This window comes from Microcaecilia unicolor, chromosome 3 (genome assembly GCF_901765095.1).
Source record: "Microcaecilia unicolor chromosome 3, aMicUni1.1, whole genome shotgun sequence".
Lineage (NCBI taxonomy): Eukaryota > Metazoa > Chordata > Amphibia > Gymnophiona > Siphonopidae > Microcaecilia > Microcaecilia unicolor.
Window position 1 is genome coordinate 192254241 of NC_044033.1, and position 26204 is coordinate 192280444.

A 26204-nucleotide genomic window follows, 5' to 3' on the forward strand; every position below is an offset into this window, starting at 1 on the left:
TCTAGCCAAGAATCACGAATGGCAGAGAGGGGTTGAGGATGGGGAAGGATGTAGTGAAAATAGGGAAAACATCCCCAAGAAGTCATGAGACTGAAGGCTAAGGCCACCATAGCCAGCAAGAGGCTGGCTGTCATTGAACTGGAAGTCTAAGAAGCAGCAGGACACAGCCCAAAGTGTGAGTGTGTGCACTTTCTCCCACAATAAACCGACACTTCATAGAATATGAGCAAATGATTCAAACTATGTGAATAAAACAACTTTTAATATACAGCAGAAATTGGACAACCTTGTTCTTATATTAACAAAAGATTTTCTACATTACAACGTATTTACATTTGCATACTGAAGAGGTAAAGTGTCTAAGTGGCTATTTTACAGTCCTTTCTAACAAAATGTGCAAAAGTAAACTTAACCAAAAAGTACCAAGAATGAGTTGTTATGGAACCAGAGATTAAAACAGCCTGAAGGGGGTTTTTTTTCTTAGTGCCTGAGACTCACATTTTATATGCTGATCTGGACATTTCATTTCCAGACGTCTTCTCAATGTCAAGTTTGGCTTCCCTTCAGCGCCCAGCTCAGTAGAAACCCTCAAACTTGATGAACATTTACTCATGAAAAGTAGTAGACAAAGCAGTCTTTGAGGATACCACTGGACATCTTCTGCATTGCTGAAGCTCTCTGGCCAGCAGGACTTCTGCCACAAGGATTACTAGTCTTATCTACAAATATGGGCCAGAAGAGGCTGTTTGCAACAGCATAAATTACCTGCATACTCATGATGGGGGAAATCCTTACAAGAGTTAAGCACTAGGGCTATACCGAATATTTGTATTTGATTCGGCCCCAAGTACATCACTTGTATTTGGCTGAATAGTGATTTAAATTCAAATACAAATAATTTGGGGCTCTACTGTGCTAAAACCTACTGAAATAAACACGATCTCTGATTTCACATTGCTTCTTTTACTATTTGTTACGATAAAGCTCAATGCTCATTATTCATAATCAGTATTCAGCCGAATAATATTTTTCATTATTCGTATTTAGATGAATAGTAAAATATGCTATTCGGTACAGCTCTATTAAGCACTGAAATTGTTCCTCATGACACCAATCAACAACTATGTTCTGTGTTATGATACTGAAGATTATTATGCACGCATAATTTAAATACTTGCTACGGACTGTGCACTTATTTATACTCTGTTTAGCTTTAGGTTCCACTGATGAACCAGAAAGACAACAATATTCAATCTAGAGCATACCTATCTTTAAAAACCACCACAGGGGACTTGACATTCTCACCAAGTATCTGATATGTTGCAATACATGTGTGCAGTAATTGACTGGGAAAATAATCTCAAAGAATCAGGAGAGGGGGAAAAAAAATTCTACATTCACAAAGCCCCAGCTCCATACTGATTCCCCAAAAATACAACCCGATATATATTCAATTAATGGAAGAAAAAAAAAACAATCCAACCTCTCCAACATACACCGAGGTACAGTGGGTTGTTCAGACTTCAACCTCTGGCCAGATGATTGCAGAACTAAATCCAGCTCTATGCACGATGCAGAAAAACGCCTCATTTTGTACACATTATGAAAACCCTGAATAGATGCAAGCTGCACCGTGGAGAAGTTCTGAACACAAACAGTGAAAATGTAATTTTATAAAACCTGAAACATGTAACCATGAGTACAGCTCCAATCTTGCTTCTTGAGCATAATCCAGATACAAAGAGTTCCCATGTAAATAAAGATTGCGCATTTGGTTTTGTAGTGATTTCTTTACAAACAATAGGCTGAGAGGTAATAATTATACATATATATATATATATATAGTTTTTGTCTTACAAAGACAAAATATTTCTTAAAAAAAGTTAAAATTCAGACCATCCCAAAACATAAAAAAATAATCAAACCATTCCAATTGAAAGTTATGGCTTTAGAGTTATTGTACTATGCACAGTAAACTAAAACGTCTGTTACCATAACAGAGCTCACCGTTTAGTTTAAAACTCCTCTCTCTGCTTCGGTTTATATACATCAGCCTGTAGTCTAAGATTAGGCTGGAAGTCTTACAGAGTGGCTTCTCTTCTCAAACTTGTATTTAGAAAAAGTAATTTCATGCATCATTCCCTTCCCCTAAAAAACAGACAACGCTGCTTCCAGACTACAAGCCAGAAAAGAGGGACATCCCCATCAATCTCATTTCACGTAAGTAAAAGCTTCTTGTGCTCCTGCCCCCCCTCCATACCTGCTACCTGAGGTTTGTCTCCATTAGCTAACAGGTAAGTATCTGCCACACCTTAGCCTCCACTTGGGCAATGCAAGCATAGTGTCTTACATTCTCTCTTCACTAGGCAAACTGTTCTTGGAAGGTAAAGACTCTGTATTATGGATGTACATGCTTAAAAATGGAAAACAGAAATGCACTTTAACTGAAAAGGGGAGATAAAATGGATGAGCCTAAAAGGGAAAACCATTGGAAAGGAACAACCCCCCTGCTGCACAGCAAAGCACCTTCTTAGCAGCTGGTTAGCTAGATATCGCTCTAAACAGGACAATGAGCGCACCAACATTTACACTTCTAAAGTGGAGATTCTACATTATCACAAGTTCACATGAAATGTGGACACTTGCAAGCATACACAAATGCATGTGCATGGCATACACACTTCCATGTGCGCATGGGTGTGTGTTCATACAAATGGCATACTAATCTTGTTTTTTAGATTCCAAGTCAAACGTGAATGCTTTCACCAAGATGGAGCAAGGATACCAATTCCTGTTGTAGGGAAGTTCTTTGCTTCTTCTGTTTCAAAGTGTAGAGTAGCAGTCCTTGGGAAACCTCAAATTAGCTGGCATGGCAATAAAACGTCACCCAGATCCAACACCTCAGGCCCTGAGTCAGTTCCGCCTTTACCCTGAACTGGTTCTGGACTTTATCCTGAACGAACATGCCACATAACCAAGGCTTATCCGAACCAGTAGCACAGAGTGTATGGACTTACACCCGAAGCCATGTCTGATGAGTTTCATAAGCAAAGTCTTTCAATCAGGAAATAAAAACAAAGCCATTGCTGAGAGAGCCCAAGGCAAATCAATCCCAAGTATTCATGCTGTTAGGAGAACACTAAAAATGGTTTCAGTCTGCTTCATACCCAAACCCGAAAGAATATGTAGTGTGCTGATCCATTCCTGGTTGGCTCAGGCTCAGGCCTCACTGTCCAGATGGCAGTTGTTTGGGTAGAAACATGAGGTAGACCTCATTGTACAGATCTATTCTTACCATGGCAGCTTTTATCGACTTTTCCTCATTATACCATGATTATTGCATTCATATTTTCACATCCTCCTGTATGCTTAGCTGCGATAGTGTTTTCTTAATGCGAAGAGATGTTAACCTTGCTGCACCGTTGGCATACCAGCACTCATGCATCATCTTGCCCATCACTCTTAATGCCTATGCAGGAAACAAGAAAAAACATGTCTAATGCTTGTGGAAAGGAAAAAAAAAATATCAGCAAATATATACAGACTGTTGGAAAGCTCCTGAACACCATGTAATTCAGGTCAGGCAGGCTCAGCCAGCCTGAACTAGAAGGAAGCTGCAGCTGCTGTGGCAGGCTTCAGTGTGATGAGAACTATTATGCTCTGGGGCTGCTTTCCAGCTACACGACCGCATCAAAGAAGAGAGAAAGAAGATGTATTGGGATGGAGAAGAGGGACTGAAAAGAAATCAAACCACCTCACCCCATCCAAAACAGACAGGATTAAAAAAAGCAAAAGCATGAAAAAAAAATCTCTAGTGATATAGGGCCTGGTACTTAGAGACTTACAAATTCAGCATTATGTTGACAACATATGATCTTAAAAAAATAAATTGCCCTGGTTCTACGCATATTATGCATAGGTTATGCCATTACAGATTCTATTCATAAAATTTATACATAGAGAAGGAAAAGGGGTTTTGGGTGGGCTGGAGCCAACAGAAAAAAAATGTTATACAGACAGTAATGAAATTCAGTTGCTCTGTGCAGACAGCAAAGTTACTCACCTGTAGCAGATGTTCTTCAAGGACATTGGGCCGTGTAGTTTCACATCCGGGTGATGTCATCCAATGGAACCCTGTGTGGATGCTGTCTAGTGTATACAGCAAGTACAAAATTCTAGCAGTATCTCACTGCGTATGCACGGGTGCCTTCCCGCCCAACGTGCGAATGCAGGTTCCTCAGCAGAATATAGCTGAAGAAATACAACTCCTAGGGGAGGTGGGAGGGTAGAGAATACTTGGCCTGTTGTCTTTGGAGAACACCTGCTACAGTAACTTTGCATTCTCTGAGGACAAGCAGGCCTTAGTATTCTCACATCCTAGGACAATAGGGATTCAAAACGTCAACGCTTTGAAATCAATCACCCTTAAACTATATACAATCTAGTTGTGAAGATGCAGCCTGGAACAGAACAAAACTGGGCCTAGGAGGTGGAGTTGGACTCCAGACACCAAACAAATTCTGCAGAACTGTCTGAACGAACTGGCTGTCATGTCAGGTATCCTGCTCAAGGCAGTAGTGAGATGTGAATGTGTGGACTGAAGACTATGTTGCAGCCTTGCAAATCTCCTCGATGGAGGCTGACCTCAACTGGGCTACCGACGTAGCCACAGCTCTGATATTATGAGCCTGGAAATGACTGTCTAGAGTCAGCCCAGCCTGGAAGTGAAGGTGATGCAATCCACTAGCCAACTGGAAATAGTGCGTTTGCCGATGGCTATCTCATCCTGTTTGGGTCAAAAGAAACAAAAAGCTGGGTGGACTGCCTATGGGTTTTAGTCCACTCCAGATAGAAAGTTAAGGTTTACTTGCAGTCCAAGGTATGCAGTACACTTTCGCCTGGGAAGTATCAAAATATGGGTTATAGGCATCGTTTAAGTCCAGAGAGCATAACCAATCTTGTTTCTGAATCATGGGGAGAAGGATACCCAGAGAAGTCATCCTGAACTTTTCTTTGACCAGAAATTTGTTCAGGGCCCTTAGATCTAGGATGAGATGAAATCTCCCTGTCTTTTTGGCCACAAGGAAGTACCTGGAATAGAATCCCTTCATCCCCAGGTGGCATGGCTCGTAGAAGGGTGGAGATTTACTCTATAAGTAACTGCTTGTGATGACAGCTGATGTAAGATGCTCTCAGTGGGCAATTTGGTGGTTTCTGTCACCAATGACATGCATAACAGAGACAGACTACTTGAAGAACCCACTGGTCAATGGTTATAAGGGGCCACATTTGTTGGTAAAAATTCAGCCTCTCTTCCACCAGTAGGCATCCAAGATGGCTACTTGGATGGCAGCTATGCTCGCCTGGAGACAAAAGCTTGTCCGTTGCTCTGACTGGGGAGCAGGCAGGTAGTGGAAATCTACGTCTTTGAGAGTAACAGGTTTGTCAACTAGGGCCAGTAGAAAACCTCCTAGTAGAGGATGAAGCTGGAGGCTGCTGAGAGAGGGCCTGAATGATGTTAGTATGTTTCTTAATGAGGTCTGCAACCTCCTCCACCTTGTCCCCAAAAAGATTATCTCCTTGGCACGGTACATCCTCTAACCTCTCCTGAACCACTGGTTCCAGGTCAGAGACACGTAGTATGAGAGTCTGCACATGTCTGGATGCAATAGCAAAGGTGTCATAAGTGCCCCTGGCCAGATATTTCCTGCACTCCAGATGCTTGTTCAACTGGTGAAGCTCTGTGGCCTGCTCCTGAGGAAGCAAGAAGGAGCTTACTGCGCACCAAAGACTTCAAGTATATGCTTGTGAACACCTGCTAGGACTGGATGTGGTTAATGAGCATCGATGCCTGATAAACCTTTCTCCCAAACAAATCCAAAATCCAAGCCTCTCTACCTGGGGGAGCCAAGGCATGAGTCCTGGAACTTCTGGCTCATTTGAGAGCAGATTTGACCACCAGAGAGTAGTGAGACAATTGCACCCTCTCGAATCCGGAAGACTTCTGGATACGATACTGAGTATCCACCTTCTCTGGTACAACATGCACTGAGAAGGGAGATTCCCAATTTTTTGTCAGTGCATCTTTAAAGATACAGTGTATCGGAACTGTGACCCCTTCCTTAGTGGGAGATTCATAGTACAGGACAGATAACATCTCTGTCCTAAGCTCTTCCTCTGTCTCCAACTTAAATGGGATGGCCATCTCACTCACAAAACATGTGAATGAGTCACTTTCAGGTGGAGATTATGCCTTAAGGAAGGGAGGGGACAGAAGGGACTCCATAGGACTCCTCCACTGAGAAGTAATGTGGATCTTCATCTGACTCCCATGAGAAGTCCAAGTCCGACTTCTCATCATACTCCAGATGGCCAGAGTGAGTGTGTGTGCCCCGGCTCAGTGGAACCAAGTCCATGCCCCAAAGTGCACCAGGATACAGCCCCTACTCTCAGACTCCGGGGAAGCTTCCTTCCTCGATAGAGAGAGACATTAGTGTCAAAGACCGCTCCGCAGACATTGGGGCCTCAGGAAGGAATTGAGGCTGAGCCGCAGCTGGTGCAAGTGCCCTCAATGCCTGAGCAGCATGCAGTTGAAACATCTGCACCAGCATCTCCCTGAGCATGGCCGGTACCGCTCATCGAGGGCAGGCATCGGCAAAGGCTGGGGACCTGGTTCAGAGATAGCCTGAGAAACAGCCAGTGTCGAACCAGAAGCAGGAACCTGACTGCTAGGTGCAGCACTCGGGCACCTCCATTAAGGAAGGGGAGCTATCCTCTCAGTGCTGGCACTTCTTTGGTACTGGCAGTGCTGATGCCCCGGCGCTCCCAGAACCATGCTTCAAAGGGGACTGATGCTGTGCTTCTTTGGCTTCCCTTGACGCTCAGAATCACAGTCCCTCGGCACCAATGAGGGCATTGTTAAACCCATACACAGCCTTGGTGTCGGGTCCGATGCTGACCGGTCCCAAGGTCTACTATCAATGCCCAATACCGAGACCTCCTTGATGCCAGTGCACTCCCAGTGGTAGATGAAATCTGGCCAGTCATCAAGGTCGATGCTTCCAGTGCTGATGTACTGGTCTAAAAGGAGCCAAAAGTTTCTTCTGCTGGATCTGATGCACCCTACCCTCTGTGTCCTCAGCTGTACTGGTAAACAGAAAGAACAAGAATCAGGCTGGTGGTCAGGCCCAAGGCACTAGATGCACCAATTGTGTGGGTCCGTGGCAGAAATCACCCACTTATATTGGGTGCACCTTTTGAAGCCACTGGGGGGGGGGGTCTTCTTAGATATCGAGAAAAGAATCATGGCTAAATTAAACCTCATCTTGAACATCAGAAAGGGGCAAGGCTCAAATTGAGGTTGGTGCTCAGGCCTAAATGGGGATTAAAGAGCTGGGCGAAAAACTTGAAAAGCTGAAACTCTAATAAAACAAAGGGAAAGATACTGAAAATAAAAACTATGAAGAGAATAAGAGAAATGAATGAAAAACTCGCATGGGAAGGCACTGAAAAAATATCTGTTAATACGCGCTGAAAAGAGACCACGAAGACACAACCCCTCAGCTCGCGTGTCAGACAGGATGGTACCTGAACATGCATGGTGAGACACCACAAGCAGGTCAATACTGTACATCTATTTAAACCATCACTGAAGAATAAAGTGTTTTTTTTTAGAAACTTGGACTTCATTTTTTGTCTGATTTATCTTGAAACATGCAACTTCCATTCTTCTTGTTTCCCTTGAATTACTGTGGAAGCTTTGGTTCCCCCTTTTTCCCAGTCTTCTTGGTGGAAAAAATGTTTTTGCACTGCTTCTTACGACCTCTGATGCCTCTCCTCTACATCTGGACAGAGTTTATCAGAAGAGAAATCATAATCAAGCCCCAGGCATTGCAGGCATCAGTTATGGGTATCTGCGATGAATATGGTCCTGTTGAACTGGATGCACTTAAAGTCTGGAAAAATTATGTTTCTTTCCTGATAATTTTTTTTCCTTTAGTCCCAACAGATCAATCCAGAGATGAGTGGGTTATGTCCCCCTACCAGCAGGTGGAGATAGACAGAACGCCAGAGCGCTGCCATAAAGGATACTGTGCAGCAGCCTCACTTCCAGAGTGTTTGATACCAAAGCAGTAAGGATATTACGAGCCCATGAAGAAACTCCTGCCTCTAATACAAAAAAAGGGGGAGAACCAGCGGCAACTGTTGACAAGCAACCGCGGCCTCTCCCCTGCATCACCCATTTTTCAAAAGCAACTCCTGCAAACAAACTCAAATTCAAGACTTCAAAGGGATGACACCTACACCCAATCCTATGTCTCAAAGAAATCCAAGGGCAGGCCTCTGGATTGATCTGTTGGGACTAAAGGAAAGAAAAATTATCAGGTAAGAAACATAATGTTTCCTTCCATTAAGTCCCACAATCAATCCAGAGACGAGTGGGACGTACCAAAGCAGTACATAAGTAGGGAGGGACATGGCAATCCTTGAAAAACAGGAATGCTGCTCCAGAGGCCTCGGCCACCTAGCCAACCGTAAGCAAACATGGGTGCTGCAGCAAAGGAAGATCCACCAGCCAACGGAAGTCAATACCGACCCAGAAGGGAAGGTGCAACAAAACCCATTGACAAGGAAAAAGCCATGTGAAGTAAGAAGGAAACTTGGAAACAGGGGGAGTACGCTCAAATCTCACATAGATCATGGCAACAACAGAGCAGAGCCTGAGGACAGAAGCAGTGTATGTCCAATGACTATAGCAAAGGACAAAAGGAAGGCTATTTTGCTCATGGCCAAGGGCAAGGAAATGCAAACTTAGGGGAAGAAAGTGAGAAACAAAACCCAAGGAAAACATGGTTGCTGTTGTCCTGCAAAGGAGGCTAGGCCAGGCAGAAATGCTGGGAGAATGGAGCATGAGAAGATAAACCAATAAGGGTGAGAATCACCAAGACATGTCAAACTGTAGGATAGATACCCAGAAAGGGGTCAAGATAAAACATAGAAAAACCCACGGTTCAAGTACATAAGTATTGCCATACTGGAAAAGACCAAAGGTCCATCAAGCCCAGCATCCTGTTTCCAACAGTGGCCAATCCAGGTCACAAATACCTGGCAAGATTCCAAAAATGTACAAAACATTTTATACTGCTTATCCCAGAAATAGTGGATTTTCCCAAGTCCATTTAATAACGGTCTATGGCCTTTTCCTTTAGGAAGCCGTCCAAACCTTTTTTTAAAACTCCGCTAAGCTAACCGCCTTTACCACATTCTCTGGCAACGAATTCCAGAGTTTAAATTACATGTTGAGTGAAGAAAATTTTTCTCCAATTCGTTTTAAATTTACTACATTGTAGCTTCATCGCTTGCCCCCTAGTCCTAGTATTTTTGGAAAGCGTAAACAGACGCTTCACATCTACCCATTCAACTCCACTCATTATTTTATAGACCTCTATCATATCTCCCCTCAGCCGCCTTTTCTCCAAGCTGACGAGCCCTAGCCACTTTAGCCTTTCCTCATAGGGAAATCATCCCATCCCCTTTATCATTTTCGTCGCCCTTCTCTGCACCTTTTCTAATTCCACTATATATTTTTTGAGATGTGGCGACCAGAATTGAACACAATATTCGATGTGCGGTCGGCACCATGGAGCGATACAAAGGCATTATAACATCCTCATTTTTGTTTTCCATTCCTGTCCTAATAATACCTAACATTCTATTTGCTTTCTTAGCCACAGCAGCACACTGAGCAGAAGGTTTCAACATATCATCAACGACGACACCTAGATCCCTTTCTTGGTCCATGACTCCTAACGTGGAACCTTACATGTGTGGAGGAGTGGCCTAGTGGTTAGGGTGGTGGACTTTGGTCCTGGGGAACTGAGGAACTGAGTTCGATTCCCACTTCAGGCACAGGCAGCTCCTTGTGACTCTGGGCAAGTCACTTAACCCTCCATTGCCCCATGTAAGCCGCATTGAGCCTGCCATGAGTGGGAAAGCGCGGGGTACAAATGTAACAAAAATTAAATGTAGCTATAATTCGGGTTCCTCTTTCCCATATGCATCACTTTGTACTTGCTCACATTAAACATCATCTGCCATTTAGAATCCAGTCTCCCAGTCTTGTAAGGTCCTCTTGTAATTTTTCACAATCCTCCCGCGATTTAATGACTTTGAATAACTTTGTGTCATCAGCAAATTTAATTACCTCACTAGTTACTCCCATCTCTAGGTCATTTATTAATATGTTAAAAAGCAGCGGTCCCAGCACAGACTCCCGGGGAACCCCTCTAACTACCCTTCTCCATTGAGAATACTGACCATTTAACCCTATTCTCTGTTTTCTATCTTTTAACCAGTTTTTAATCCACAATAGAACACTACCTCCTATCCCACGACTTTCCAATTTCCTCTGGAGTCTTTCATGAGGTACTTTGTCAAATGCCTTCTGTAAATCCAGATACACAATATCAACTGGCTCACCTTTATCCACGTTTGTTTACCCCTTGAAAGAAATGTAGTAGATTGGCGAGGCAAGATTTCCCGTCACTAAATCCATGTTGACTTTGTCTCATTAATCCATGCTTTTGAATATGCTCAGTAATTTTGTTCTTTATAATAGTCTCTACCATTTTGCCCGGCACCGACGTCAGACTCACCGGTCTATAATTTCTCGGATCCTCTGGAACCTTTTTTAAAAAATTGGCCTTACATTGGCCACCCTCCAATCTTCCAGTACCACGCTCGATTTTAAGGATAAATTACATATTACTAACAATAGCACTGCAAGCTAATTTTTCAGTTCTATCAGTACTCTAGGATGAATACCATCTGGTCCAGGAGATTTACTACTCGTCAGTTTGTAGAACTGCCCCATTACATCCTCCAGTTTTACAGAGAATTCATTAAGTTTCTCCAACTCGTGAGCTTCGAATACTATTTCTGGCACCGGTTTCCCACCCAAATCTTCCTCTGTGAAGACCGAAGCAAAGAATTCATTTAATCTCTCCGCTACGGCTTTGTCTTCCCTGATCACCCTTTTTACTCCTCGGTCATCTAGCAGTCCAACTGATTCTTTTGCCGGCTTCCTGCTTTTAATATACCTAAACAATTTTTTTACTATGTGTTTTTGTCTCCAACGCAATCTTTTTTTCGAAGTCCCTCTTAATCTTCCTTATCAGCGCTTTGCATTTGACTTGACATTCCTTATGCTGTTTCTTATTATTTTCAGTCAGTTCCTTCTTCCATTTTCTGAAGGATTTTCTTTTAGTTCTAACAGCTTCCTTCATCTCACTTTTTAACCACGCCAGCCACAAGGGAAAAGAGTTACAGAGGTGCATTTCAGGACACCAGCCAAAGGGTCAGCATCTGGATATTCTTAGCTCAGGGTCTGCAAAACCACCCATCCTGCCCAGCCAAACGGAAACAAGAAACCCTGAATGAGCTAAAGTATTTAATATAGGGTGCAAGACCTCAGGGTAGGAAATCCTGAGGCACAACCCCCTGAAAGAGACAGATATGACATCATCCACCCCTAGCTCTGCAGTCCCAAGTGAACCTATTGACCCAAGCATGGATGAGGACACAGTATCCAGAAACTGGTGAAGAATACCACCAACTACCAGCAGGTAGTACAGAGAAGAAAGCGGAGCACCCCGAGCAGCTGAGAATGCCACCAGCAGGTGGGTCAGAAAGGTAAAATTATGTATAATCATACCTGATAATTTTCTTTCCATTAATCATAGCTGATCAATCCATAGACTGGTGGGTTGTGTCCATCTACCAGCAGGTGGAGATAGAGAGCAAACTTTTGCCTCCCTATATGTGGTCATGTGCTGCCGGAAACTCCTCAGTATGTCGATATCAAAGCTCCATCCGCAGGACTCAGCACTTAGAGAATTACACCCACGAAGGGACACTCTGCCCAGCTCACCACCGCCGAAACGGGGGAGGGGAATTAACCCAGCTCATCCCCACACAAGTGGGGGAGGGGAATCCGTCCAGCTCATCCCCGCGGAGCGGGGGAGGGACACCACACCCGCCGATGCGGGGGGATCTGGCTTATCCTGCAACCGCAACCGCGGGAGGAGCTGACTGACCCTAACACCGCCGAAGCGGGAGGGGTACAAAGCTGCCCTACAGCCGCACGAAGCGGGAGGGAGTGCCGGCAGAATTTATGTCTCAATCCAGCCCCGTAAAACGGAGGGGAGAGGAATGCAGCAGCTCACTGTAACACAAACTCGTCTCAACTCTTGAAGAATCCAAGTGAAAGAAGAACTTGAACACGAAGTCCTCCTGAAGTAACTGAAGGCTAAACTTGAACCTAAAATTCAACCAGAATATAAACAGTACAGATATCTGGGAGGGGCTATGGATTGATCAGCTATGATTAATGGAAAGAAAATTATCAGGTATGATTATACATAATTTTACCTTCCATATCATCAAGCTGATCAATCCATAGACTGGTGGGATGTACCGAAGCAGTACTCACCCAGGGCGGGACATAGAAATCCCTGACCTCAACACTGAAGCTCCAAACCGGGCCTCCGCCCGTGCAGCCACAGTCAAACGGTAATGCTTGGAGAATGTATGAGCCGAAGCCCCCGTTGCCGCCTTGCATATCTCTTCCAAGGAGACGGATCCGGCCTCTGCCATCGAGGCCGCCTGAGCTCTCGTGGAGTGAGCCTTCAGCTGGATAGGCGGCACCTTCCCCGCGGCCACATAAGCCGCTGCAATGGCTTCCTGGACCCATCTTGCCACTGTAGGCTTAGCAGCCTGCAGACCCTTACGAGGACCTGCAAACAGGACAAACAGATGATCCGATTTCCGGAAATCATTGGTCACTTCCAAGTATCTGATGATGACTCGTCTCACATCCAGATATTCAAGAGCGGAGTACTCCTCTGGGTAGTCCTCCCTACGAAGGAAGGGAGACAGAGCTGCTGATTCACCTGGAAGCGAGAAACAATCTTGGGCAGGAAGGAAGGCACTGTGCGAATAGTCACTCCTGCCTCAGTGAACTGCAGAAAAGGCTCTCGACATGAGAGCGCCTGGAGCTCGGAAACTCTTCTGGCTGAAGTGATAGCCACCAAAAAGACTGCTTTCAACGTCAGGTCTTTCAGAGATGCCCTCGACAAGGGTTCAAAAGGCGGCTTCTGCAATGCTCTTAGCACCAGGTTGAGATTCCACGCAGGCACCACTGAGTGCAGAGGAGGGCGCAGGTGATTAACTCCCTTGAGAAAGCGCACCACATCTGGCTGCGAAGCCAGGGAAGCACCCTTCAGGCGGCCCCTGAAGCAAGCCAGAGCCGCTACCTGGACTTTAAGGGAACTGAGCGACAGGCCTTTCTCCAGACCTTCTTGCAGGAACGCCAACACTGAAGAAATTGGAGCAGTGAAGGGAGAAAGTGAGCCTGCTTCACACCATGCTGCAAAGATACGCCAAACCCTGGCGTAAGCAGTAGAAGTAGAGCGCTTCCTCGCTCTCAGCATAGTGGCGATGACCTTGTCTGAGAAGCCCTTCTTCCTCAGACGCTGCCGCTCAATAGCCAGGCCGTAAGACCAAAGGGAGAGGGATCCTCCATCACCACGGGACCCTGATGTAACAGGCCCTGCTCCACTGACAGCCGCAGAGGATCGTCGACTGAGAGCCTGATCAAGTCCGCATACCAGGGACGTCTGGGCCAATCCGGACCCACCAGGATTACCCTGCCGGGATGCTTTGCCACCCGGTCTAGCACCCTGCCCAACATGGGCCAGGGCGGGAACACATAGAGGAGCTCTTGTGTCGGCCACTGTTGGAGAAGAGCATCTACTCCCAGGGATCGAGGGTCCCGTCCTCTGCTGAAAAAGCGCGGCACTTGGCAATTGGCCGATGACGCCATCAGATCTAGGCTCGGCTGGCCCCAGCGCTTCGTGATGTCCAAGAACGCCTGAGCAGATAGTTGCCACTCTCCGGACTCCAAGGTATGGCGACTGAGAAAGTCCGCCTTGACATTCATGACTCCGGCAATGTGGGCCGCTGAAAGCTGCTCCAGGTTCGCTTCCGCCCACTGGCAAAGACTCATAGCCTCCTTGGCTAGAGGGGCGCTCTTGGTACCTCCCTGGCGGTTGATATAGGCCACAGCCGTGGCATTGTCCGACAGGACCCGTACAGGCTACAACACCAGTACCGGGATGAACTCCAATAACACCAACCGAATGGCTCTGAGTTCCAGGAGGTTGATAGACCACTTGCCTCTGCAGGAGACTAGAGCCCCTGCGCTGTCCTTCCCAAGCAGTGGGCTCCCCAGCCCATCAAAGAGGCGTCTGTCGTGACGACAATCCACTCCGGGGTCACCAGAGGCAATCCTGCAGACAACTTGTCTGTCTGCGTCCACCAGCTCAGCGCCTTGCGCACTGCTGGGTCCACGGGAAGGCGCACAGCATAATCCTCCGACATCGGAGTCCAGCGCAGCAGCAGAGATAGCTGTAGTGGTCTCATATGAGCCCTGGCCCAGGGCACTACTTCCATCGTGGCCGTCATAGAGCCCAACAGCTGCACGTAGTCCCAAGCCCGAATAGGAGAGGCTACTAGGAACTAGTCCACCTGAGCCTGAAGCTTGACAATCCGATTGTCTGGCAGGAACACTCTGCCCACTTGGGTGTCGAATCGAACTCCCAGATACTCCAGGGACTGAGTCGGGCGCAGCTGGCTCTTCTTCCAGTTGATGATCCATCCCAGGGAGCTCACAAGAGCAACTACCCGGTCCATAGCTTTGCCGCACTCTGCATAAGAGGGGGCTCGGATCAACCAGTCGTCCAGATAAGGATGGACTTGTACTCCTTCCTTTAGCAGGAAGGCCGCTATGACCCCCATTACTTTGGAAAAGGTCCGCGGAGCAGTAGCCAACCCGAAAGGGAGGGCTCTGAACTGGAAGTGTCGTCTCAGGACTGTAAAACGCAGAAAGCGTTGGAGAGGAGGCCAGATGGGAATATGCAGGTACGCTTCCTTGATGTCCAAGGAAGCCAAGAACTCTCCTGCCTTCACTGCCGCTATAACAGAGCGGAGAGGCTCCATGCGAAAGTGCCTCACTTTCCAGGCCCGATTGACCCCTTTGAGGTCGAGGATAGGCCGGACAGAACCTCCTTTCTTTGGAACCACAAAGTAAATGGAGTAACGTCCCTTGCCAATCTGATTTTTTGGCACCGGAACGACCGCACCCAGGCGGATCAGGTTGTCCAAGGTCTGCTGCACTGCCACAGCTTGACCGGAGACTTGCAGGGAGAGAGTACAAACCCGTCTCTTAAGGGTTGGCAGAACTCTAGCTTGTAGCCGTCTCTGATGACTTCCAGCACCCACGCGTCTGAAGTTATAGTGGTCCACTCGCCCAGAAACGAGGACAGCCGTCCTCCAATCTGCACTGGGGTGTGGACCAAGGCCCCGTCATTGGGTACGAGACCCTGGGGGAGGACCGGAGGGAGCACCTCCGGGACGGCGGTCTCTGCGAAAGGAATGCTGCTTGGGGGAGAAATTCCTCTTGAAGGAAGAGGGGGCAGAGGAACCCGACTTGCCCGGGCGGTACCGACGGGCTGCCAGCAACCGTCCTCTGGAGGTACCGGGACGAGTACTAGCCCGAGCTCTGACCTCTGGTAATTTCTTGCCCTTAGACGTGCCGAGATCGGTCACGATTTTGTCCAGCTCGACCCCAAAGAGCAGCTTGCCTTTAAAAGGCAATCTAGCCAGGCGGGATTTAGAGGCGTGGTCAGCAGACCAATGTTTCAGCCAAAGCCACCGCCGCGCAGAGACTGTCTGAGCCATGCCTTTAGCTGAGGCTCTCAAGACATCATACAGCAAGTCTGCCAAATAGGCTAAGCCCGATTCCAGGGCCGGCCAATCAGCCCTCAAGGAAAGATCCGAGGGGGAAGCCCGCTGCACCATAGTCAGGCACGCCCTGGCCACATAGGAGCCGCAAACTGAGGCCTGCAAACTTAAAGCAGCTGCCTCAAAGGACGACCTTAAGGCCGCCTCCAATCTTCTGTCTTGGGCGTCCTTTAGGGCCATGCCACCTTCCACCGGCAACGCCGTTTTCTTAGTCACCGCAGTGATTAAAGAATCCACGGTAGGCCACAGATAGGCCTCACGTTCACTCACAGCCAAAGGATAGAGGCGGGACATAGCCCTAGCCACTTTAAGGCTCGTTTCCGGGACATCCCATTGAGCCGCATGGCTCATGCACGTGGAAGGATCTAGGCGGGCGCTTCGTCCCCAGCATAATGGCAGAGCCAACAGGGGCTGAGGGAGAGACGTCCTCCGGAGAGGAAATCTTCAAAGTGTCCATGGCCTGTAACAACAGGTTGGGCAAATCCTCTGGGCTAAAAAGCCGCGCTGCAGAGGGGTCATCCGCTCCATCCGAGCGGGGATCTATCTCCTCCAAGGAATCCGCAAAGGACCGTTGGGAGACCTCAGACACGCTGCCCTCATCTACATCGGAGGAGACAAAGTCCTCCAAGGCCTGGAAATCAACCCGAGGGCGTTTACCTCTGGGAACCTCAACCTCTTTATCAGAAGAGGGAGCAGGGGCAGCGTTTTGCATGAGGAAAGCCTGATGCAGCAGCAAAACAAACTCGGGGGAGAAACCCCCCAGACTGTGCACTTCCGCAGCCTGGGCAACAGCCCTAGACGCACTCTCAACCGGCGCTCGCAATAGCGGGGGAGAGACATGCTGCGCATCCAAAATGGCGTCCGGCGCGAAACTCCGTGAAGGAGCCGCGCGGGAAGAACGGCGCTTAACTTTAGCCGCTTTGTGCCGTCGCCCAAATTAAGGGCGTTCATGGCATTAATGTCTCCAACCTCAAGGGCGGCCCACGAAGAAGCCGTCCGAGCCGCGTGGCCGGCCAAGATGGCGGAGGCGAGGAGCGGGGGATGGGCGTTTATGGCGGGAAAAAACCGCCACGCCGGAGGAACGACCGGGACATTCATCGGTCACTAAACTGTCACCCATCAAGGGCGAATCAGGTTGTAAAACCCCCGCATCCCCTCTAGAAGCGCTCCAGCGATCCGGGGAGCGACCCTTTGCGCCCTCAGCCCTCCGACGCCATATGCCACGAGGAGAAGAATCGGGGAACCCCCTGCCCGCTATAAAAAGGTAAAATTACCTGCTTGCCGCTCCGAGCTGTAACGAACTGGTGTCCCAGTGAGTAGCTGCAATGAACGTTTAAAGAAACGTCGAATTAAACGCCTTTAAAGACGTTTAAAATTTTTTTTTTTTTTTTTTAAACGGAGCCAGCGGGAGGGGGGAGAAAAGGAGGGACCTGGCACCACCAGGTTTGCACTTGCTCAAAAGAGCCCTCAACCCCAGGCCTCAACAAAACCTAAGGATTAGGCTTGGAGGCCTAGCCAGAGCTGCTGCTGTGTGTGACCACCACCTGCTGAGATAGAGAACATACTGGGGAGTTTCCGGCAGCACATGACCACATATAGGGAGGCAAAAGTTTGCTCTCTATCTCCACCTGCTGGTAGATGGACACAACCCACCAGTCTATGGATTGATCAGCTTGATGATATGGAAAGGACAGTTATCTCCAGGTAGAGAGAGACAGGGCATCCAAAGTGGAGTCAAATAAAAGGAAAAGAACGCCCATAGATAACCTCGTACAAGATATGGTCTCTGGTAGCCTTATTCGTGTTCAAAGGGCAATCCAAAGATGAAGAATGTGCCGATGACATGTCCACTCTGTGACACTGGCACAGCAAGGTCCTATAGATAAGAAAAGATTGGAAAGGGAAAGATTGTCAGACCATAAGAAGACATCCTATGCCGCTAAGGCACATAGCCTGATAGCTGAGTATACTGCAACCACAAAGGACGCCGTCCTGCTTACAAAGGCCAGATATTCATCCCAGACTGAGATCAGACCCCAGTCTGAGTAAGAGAAATATGATCTTCTGGAGAAGAACATCAGGTCTATAAAGAAGGAAAGCACAAGCCCCGTAAAACAAAAGGCAAGATGTCAGCCCTGGTAACTCCTCAAGGGAACATAAGGACTACCCACCTGAGATCCAAATACCCGACCTGAAGGGCAGCCATGTCAAATGGAATGGGATTTTAAAGGGCTTACCAGATGGTGGTAGGTACATAAACGTAGCAAATGACATCCCTGGAAGAAACCGGATGCCAGCCATGGAATAAACCAGATGTCAGTGCTGTCAAAGACCGGATGTCAGCCCTGATAGGAGGAAGGACATGCAGAGCTGGAGCAGGAACTGAACCTGGGTCTCATGGATGATGATGATACACTGCACTGATCACTAGGCTACTCCTTAGACTCAGTAAGGAGTTGATTCAAACATGCAGAGGAACAGAATGACCTACCTGGAAAACAAAAACCAGTATGTCAGCCCTGTAAGAGGCCGAGACAAACCCAAAGGTAAAGGTAAAAACCCCTACATGTAGTCCAAGCAGAAACCTAAGAAGTAGGAGTGGACCAAGAAATCTTCACAGCCAGTGGTCAATAAAAGAAACTTTATTCAGCACCACACAAGTGTTTGACCCGATACAGGGCCATGTTTCGATGGAACCACCGTCTGCTTCAGGGGTCTGATAGTTGAAAATCACAAAATACAGGTGCAGAATAATACAAATGGTAATCAGGCACTACATACAATATTAAAGGCACAGATCACTAATATCAGCAATTTCATGTTTGAGTTCTTTTAATACCCGTGGCTGCATACCGTCCTGTTACGGTGATTTACTACTCCTTAATTTATCAATTGGGTATTAAGGCAGAACTTACACTAGTGAAAAATGCAGATAAAACAACTTCACACTACTCTCGTGACATGAGCTGAAGGCACTTTCACATTGTTCCACAGAAATCAGGGCTGTGGAGTCTGTACACCAAACCTTCGACTCTTGACGCTTCTATTTTTTTTTTTTGACTGACTCCATCTCCTACTGATATTAGGCTTTAAATTTTTTTGTTCTGGATATACCTTTTATCCTGGATTTATGTATCTTTTGTCCTGAATTTAGTGTACTGGTAAATATATTTACCAGTACTTTAGATCCAGGACAAAGATATATATCCATATATCTAGGATACATCGGACTCCTATACTTAGTTTATATGGTGCAGCTGGTTAATTGGGACAAAGTTGTCAGGGTATCATGAAAAATGAGAACAGTACAAGCAAAAGATAAAAGTAAATTTTTTCATTTATTCTGGAACACAACCCAGATGATTAAAAAACAAAGTTTCCAAGCACTGATACTCACTGAAAACAGTATTAATGTTGGGAGGTATCAATCAAGCATACCTTGATTGACAAGATCTTCATTGACTGCAGCTGAACAAAATCATCAATTATTAAAGAAAAGAATTAATAATTTGTGTGTTTCCATTGTTCAGCACTTATAGCATCAGCACTGTGTTTCTCGCTGTGTGCTTTCTTGAACTTTATCCCGAACCTGCACAAATCAGCCACCTGTTGCTTTAAAATCATTGCGATCAAGTTTTCTTGCTAACTCCACTGATCTGCTTTTTAACATTGTTCCACTCACACAAACACCTTGCCCAGTTACAACTGAGAACTACTGACTGAAATCCTCAACATCTGGATCCTTACTGTCACGCTTCTGTTGTTGGGAAACTCCCTGTTGTCTGTCATGTAATATTTATTAATTTCTCTTGTTGTTGTAGAACACGTGCTATTGGAGATTTTGGCACACTAGTAATCTCTGTCAGTTGGCGTTGACTGGTGTTTGGCAGTTTTTTTCAATTGTTCAAGCAAGCCAATTTTGTCTCCGAGTGTTAGATCTTTCCTAGGCATTTTAAATACACACGCCACAGGTGGAACATGACATCCTGCAGTAGTACATGCATACAAACACTGCTGCCCATTTATACTTAATGGGAAAGTGACATCAATGGGCCAGCAGCATCCACAGAATGTCAATTAAATGACGCAGTGTCTCAAATAAGCAAAACATTTCTCCCTTATAACTGTACTTTCTTTTTGCTCTCCTAGGTTTGGACCAAATAAACAGCTGTCCCACTTAACCAGTGTCCAGATTATCTGGAATCTACCACAAATTTACCATAATGTTCTAAGTTTTTATTTTCAAGCTGGTGGAGTCAGTACGTTTACTGATTTCACCCCAAATTGCTTCCAACTTGACTCCACAGCCCTGGTGGAAACTCAGTGCAATGCTTCCCAAAGCTTTCAGAAAATAGGCTGGGAAGTGTTGTCGCACAGGTTCCGTCAGGATGACGTCATCCATATTTAAGAATATGCTCATCCTTTTGTCCTTGGAGAATGACTATCCTTGCAGCCTGGTAGTCAAATTCAGCTGGTAATTAAGTTTTCCATGGTTCACTTTTTTTTTTTAAATTTTGCAACAAAGGATCACCTACATTTTTCCATGCCTTCTTGAATCTTGTTATTATTTTCACCTCTACCACCTGATCCAAGAAGTGCCCATACATCCACCACCCTTTCCATGAAAAGCTCTACGTTTAAGTTGTGCTACAGTTTTTATTTCTATTGGTGGTCAACTATACCAAAAGAGTGGTAGATACCTTGGAAAGGAGTTTATCACATCTCCTCCTTAACACGTTTGACTTTCTATGGAAATGCCTTTCTATGGAAATGCCAACTTCTCTTACCCTACTGAAGTCAGTCCAACACTTGAATGTTTGTATCATATCCCTCTATTCTCTCCAGCAAGTACATTTTGAGCATCAATGGCAGCATTTTGGCTGGTACCCAAGATTTAATTTTACATCTATCTACATGTGCATGTATCCAGTGATTCAATAAGTGACTGCACAAAAGAAGAACTCGAAGAGGAAGCTCATTCTCCATATTAATTCTCAGTTCCCCCATACTCTTATCCCATCAATAGGTACCTGGTAATCAAAACCTAGAATTAAATATGTTGGCCTAAAGTGTTTCCATTTTACAAGCTAACATTTATTTATTTATTTATGATGATCTTCAAAGCAGGGCCAGATTTTTGAGTGTTGTGGCCCCTAAGTTGTAACATTTAAAAGGCTCCCTTGATAGTACGGTGGTGGAAGGCGGGGATAGTGCTGGGCAGACTTATACGGTCTGTGCCAGAGCCAGTGGTTGGGAGGCGGGGCTAGTGCTGGGCAGACTTATACGGTCTGTGCCCTGAAGAGCACAGGTACAAATCAAAGTAGGGTATACACAAAAGTAGCACACATGAGTTGTCTTGTTGGGCAGACTGGATGGACCGTGCAGGTCTTTTTCTGCCGTCATCTACTATGTTACTATATGTTACTATGTACATTTTAGGTTTAATAGTTTCCCTGCTTGTGAACGAGAATGCATAAAATGCTATATTACAATCAATCATTTGTATTACTATTAAAGTAATACATAATAGTGAGGCCCTAAGCTGTAGTTTGTTTAGCTTATATCTAAATTCAGACCTGCCATCGAGCTCCTGATGTTATTCAAAAGGCTCTCTTATCTTGACAACACTGGAAATCATTTATACGGTTTGAAAAGCTCCAGTACTACAATACCTATTTTGTTGCTCCTATCAAAAGATATCAGTCTCACTTTAGATTCCTGTTCCCTTGTTCCACAAAGACATACAAGAGAAATGATTATATAACATGCATTTTCTATATCTCAATTGGTTTTTGCTAATTATCTTGATTTCCAGACTAATGATCCTAATTGTTCAAGCTATTTTTGTCATGAATGAAGTTTAACCTATTACCTTTAGTTCTTATCCTAGGACGAACTTTCCTCCTGTAACCTAACTTAATCTGTCCCTCTACCTCAACTATGTATTTCTCCTATCCGGAACTGGTAATCACTACTTACGGAACTATGTAAGCCACATTGAGCCTGCAAATAGGTGGGAAAATGTGGGATACAAATGTTATAAATAAATATAAGTATCTTATGACAGCATCTCATTCAGGACTCTGCTAATGCAAAAGAAACTTGCGCTGGCAAGACTGCATTTGTTCCCCAAAGCAGAAGATCATCCATCACTCCTGAATATCAACTGATACATGTTAGAGAAAGCAGAGGTTGAATTTGGAAAGTAGGCTGAGAAATGGCTTTTCGAGCAGGATTTACTTAGCTTTTTACAGGAGGAGACAAAGCCTAAACCAATACAGTGCCATACCTCATAGCTCTGCCACCAGTTGGGGATATTGGGTCGCAGCTTCTGGTCACAAACTACTTTTCGCATCTCCTCAATGGAAGGGTCAGAGGGCACAAGATCATAATATGGAAGCTGGTATTCCTCATGGACTCCTTGGAAATGAAAGAGAAAAAGACAGTCATAGACAAGGAGGGCCTAAAACAAAAAGCCCACATATCAAAATTTCACTAGTGTTAACATGTTCTTTTCATGTTGCTTGGGACAGGGAATAGAGTGGATATGATTAAATTTAATCAATTCTGTTAATTTCTTTTTCTTTAGTCCTGCTACACAATCCTAAATGACCAGGTTGTATCCCCTTCCTACCAGCAGGCAGAGGTAGAAAAACTGACTTTTCCCAGTGACATCACCAATATAAGGAATGCTGTTCTGTGGAAAACTCCAATGTGTCTGCCAAAGCAGCAGAAGGTTCCATATACCTCACCCATGTCCCATCAAACCACTGCAGCCATAATTTAAAAAAAAATTCACTGAATTTAAGACCACCACTAGAGTTCCTTGAATCGAAGACTTTCAGGGGGAGAGTCACAGGATGGTGCAGCAGGACTAAAGGAAAAATAATTAACAGGTATGACTAAATTTCACCTTCCTTAGCGCCCAGCTGCACCATCCTGTTCAACTGGGATGTACTCAAGCAGATAATTTTATCTGGTCTCCTGAATAAAGCTCTAACAAAGTCCAACCAGGCTTTGGTCAGCACATCCAATCTGTAATGCTTCACAAAAGAATAGAGTGATGACCAGGTCAATATCCTCCACCCAAGACATCGCTTCAGCATAAGTTGAATGTGCTTGCAGGCTGGAAGGTACTTATTTGTTCCTGCAAATGTAAGCACCCTGATGGCCATCGCGTAATGGAAGCCTTTGATGCCACCTGGCCCTAATGGGGGCCATGTAAAAGGACAAACAAATGATCAGAGAGAGACGAAAGGTGCAAGCACCGAAGAAGCACTATGTAGACATCAGTTGTAGACCCTCCTGGCCCTTGAGTCTGCACCCTGAACCAAAAAGGAAGGCAAGTAGACCTCCTGATTCAGGTGGAAGACAGAAATCACCTTGAGGAAGAATGAGGGAAGAGTGAGGGTAGACACTGAATCCTCCAAGAAGGAGGGATACAGGTCCTGACAGGACAGAGTCTGAAACTCTGACAATCTCCTGGTTGAAGCAACTGCAACCAGAAAGGCGGTCTTCAAGGTGAGATCCTTGAGTGAGGCAGCTCTCAGGGGCTCAAAGGGAGCTCCTAAAGTACATTAAGTACCATATTCAAGGGCGTGTCAAGAACTTGCAGTGATTGAGTTGTCCTGCTGATCTGGAGGCTTTGCTTCGTTTTTTTTTTCTTCAGTGTCATGCCCCATACTAAGAGGATGGGGATGGTAAAGACTGTTCTGCTGCCTGAAGTCACATTGTCCCCACTCCAACCTATCCTCCAGCAGGCTTTGGATCGCTACGTTGCAAGACCCCAGCTAGGAAGCCCGGAGAGGGGCCCTGCTCTGCAGCTGGAGGTAGGAGTCTCCGACCCCTTGAGGCCAGACATTTCATTGCTCCCCCCCCCCCCCAACCCACATCCTTGTCCAGCGGTGGTGAGGGTTAAGGATGTGACTAAGGCTGCAGTGGAAGTTGCTGTCACAGACATCGGAGGCAGCATGGTTTCTCCTTTGGCTCCTAAGCGGAAGAATTTGGGGCCGCTGAGGGAATTGCTGATCCCAAGGTGGTGACGCTGGAAACACTTTGGATGGCTATCCAGAAGTTGGTTATTACATCGAGAAAGACTGCTTCAGACACTGCAAAACTTGTGAGTAAAGTGGATAAAATTATCTCAAGCTCTGGATAAAGTGCGGCAGGAGAGTTTTGACCAAATAAAACGAGGTTAATAATCTTAAAACTGCTATTTCTACTGTGATCAAGGATCATGATTTTATCCAATAAAAGACTAAACAGCTTGAAATTTCAATAGGAGACTGAACCTAAGAGTATTCAATTTTCCAAAAGTATTGGGTGTAATCCCTGCTGACATGTTTAAAAAGTTTCTTTTTGAGATTTTGAAGATTCCCTCTGAACCTAGTACCCTGCTGAACAAGGTTTATTATTTGCCTGTTGTGACCAAGAATTCTACAGCGTATCAACCCTTGGAAGATCAATTGATAGTTTGGACTCGGGTTCAACCACTTGTTGGAGAAAACGATTTGAACAACATCTCTGCCATCTTAGAGGCTTCCTTTTCTGATGTGAATGATCGTGCCACTCTGATTGATAATTCTGTTTTTGAACAGGACCTGAACTCTATAATAACATTATACTTCAGAAATTCTGGTTCCCTGATTTGTGGCCAACAAATTTGGTTATATCCTGATGTGACTAAATCAATGCAGGAGAGGAGGAAACAGCTTCTAGCAATGAGGAAAGAAAGAAAACGTTTTACTACTACTACTTAACATTTCTAGAGCGCTACTAGGGTTACGCAGCGCTGTACAATTTAACAAAGAGAGACAGTTTTAGGGGCCTCTTTTCTGTTAGCTTACCCTTGCAAGTGTGTAGTCAAATATTTGGGTTTGAAATACGTATTTTTTGCTCCTGAGCATATAAAATCTTTTCTGGACCTGAAGAAATTATCCAATGGTAAAACAGTATGATTAGCTTTGTATTGGAATGCATAACGGGACTAGCCTTTTCTTTGAGTTACCTGTTGTTCTTGTTAACTTTTTGTTCAAACCCCCCCCCCCCCCCCCCAATTGTTACTTATGTTGTGGTCTAAGGAAAAAATTTGGATTTCCTTATTGATTTTCCTTTTTTTCTTTATAGAAAATCTTTCTGTATTTCTGGAACAATCTGGAACAAGTGGTTTTGACTTGTGATTTATTTGTGAAAATTATTTATAAAAAAAAAAAAAAAAAAAAAAAGTACCATATTCATATCCCACATGAGGCCACAGAGAGGCAACCCCTTTCAGAAACTGTGCAAAGTTCCCTTGAGCTGATAGGCAAGGTACTGGGGGTTTCCCTCTGTTAATAGGAGAGGGCTGCAAGCTAAACTTTGAGGAAGTTCACCCAGGATTTGAGCTTTTCATGGGGAAAAGGAGTACTGTTGACACCATCCTTCAAAACTTTCCAGACCTGGCAGCAAGCTAAGGAAATGGACGACTTGCGGGCTATGAGCAAGGTGGCAATGACAGCAGTAGAGAATCCCTGTTTCACTAGGCTATTCGTCTCAAGGGCCAAACCATAAGCCAGAAGGGATCAGGATCCTTTATTTCCACTGGATTTGGTCTGAGCAATCTACAACCCCTGGGAAGAGGAAGCGGGGACTCCGCCAGAAACTGAGATCTGCATTCTCTGGCCTTTGGGGCCAATCTGGAGCTATCAGAACAACCAGAAAGGGATGACATTCTATTCTCCGAAGGACTTGGCTGATCAGGGACCAAGGCAGAAAGAAGTACAGGAAAGGTGATGGGAGTTGACATACTGCCTTTCTGTGATTACAATAAAAGTGGTTTACATATTATATGAAGGTACTTATTTTGTACCTAGAGCAATGGAGGGCTGCACCCACTGGTCCCAGAGGAGCAGGAAGAATGCCTGCTCCAGAACTCACTCCCTCAGATCAAGCGAGCAGCTCAGGAAATCTGCCTGAAAACTGTCCTTGCCTGCTACATGGACTGCCCACAGTTCTAGGTTCAACTCCACCCAATGACAAAGGGCTGCTTATTTTGTCTCCGTTTGTTGATATAGGCAACTACTGTTGCATTGTTTACTATCACCTGGCTCACTCTCCCATGGAGCAGGGGAAGGAACTCTGCTAGAGCCGTGGACCATACGGGTCTTTAGGTGGTTGTTGGACCAGACCAACCCCTGTGCCACTCTGCCAAAACAATGAGCCCCCTCAACCAAGATTTGCATCAGTGGTCACTGCCAGCCAGCCAGTTAGGCGGATATCCCCTGCAGGAGGTGACTAAGGTAGTCCTACCAGGCCAGGTTGCATCGAGCCTTGAGGGGGACAGGCAAATGATAGTCAAAGTCCTG

At 45.7% G+C, this 26204-nt stretch overlaps 1 protein-coding gene across 1 annotated transcript in view; it reads right to left on the minus strand.

The window, feature by feature from the left end:
* Nucleotides 1-889: 889 nt before the first annotated feature.
* ACVR1B (activin A receptor type 1B) overlaps nt 890-26204 on the minus strand; it is a 110311-nt gene continuing 84996 nt past the window's right edge. Inside the window, exons 8-9 of the mRNA XM_030196858.1 lie at nt 22151-22281; nt 890-3469 (exon numbers count right to left, since the gene is read on the minus strand). Coding sequence (XP_030052718.1) covers nt 3344-3469; nt 22151-22281 — 257 coding nt within the window. The 3' untranslated portion in view covers nt 890-3343. The remainder of the gene's footprint in view (nt 3470-22150; nt 22282-26204) is intronic.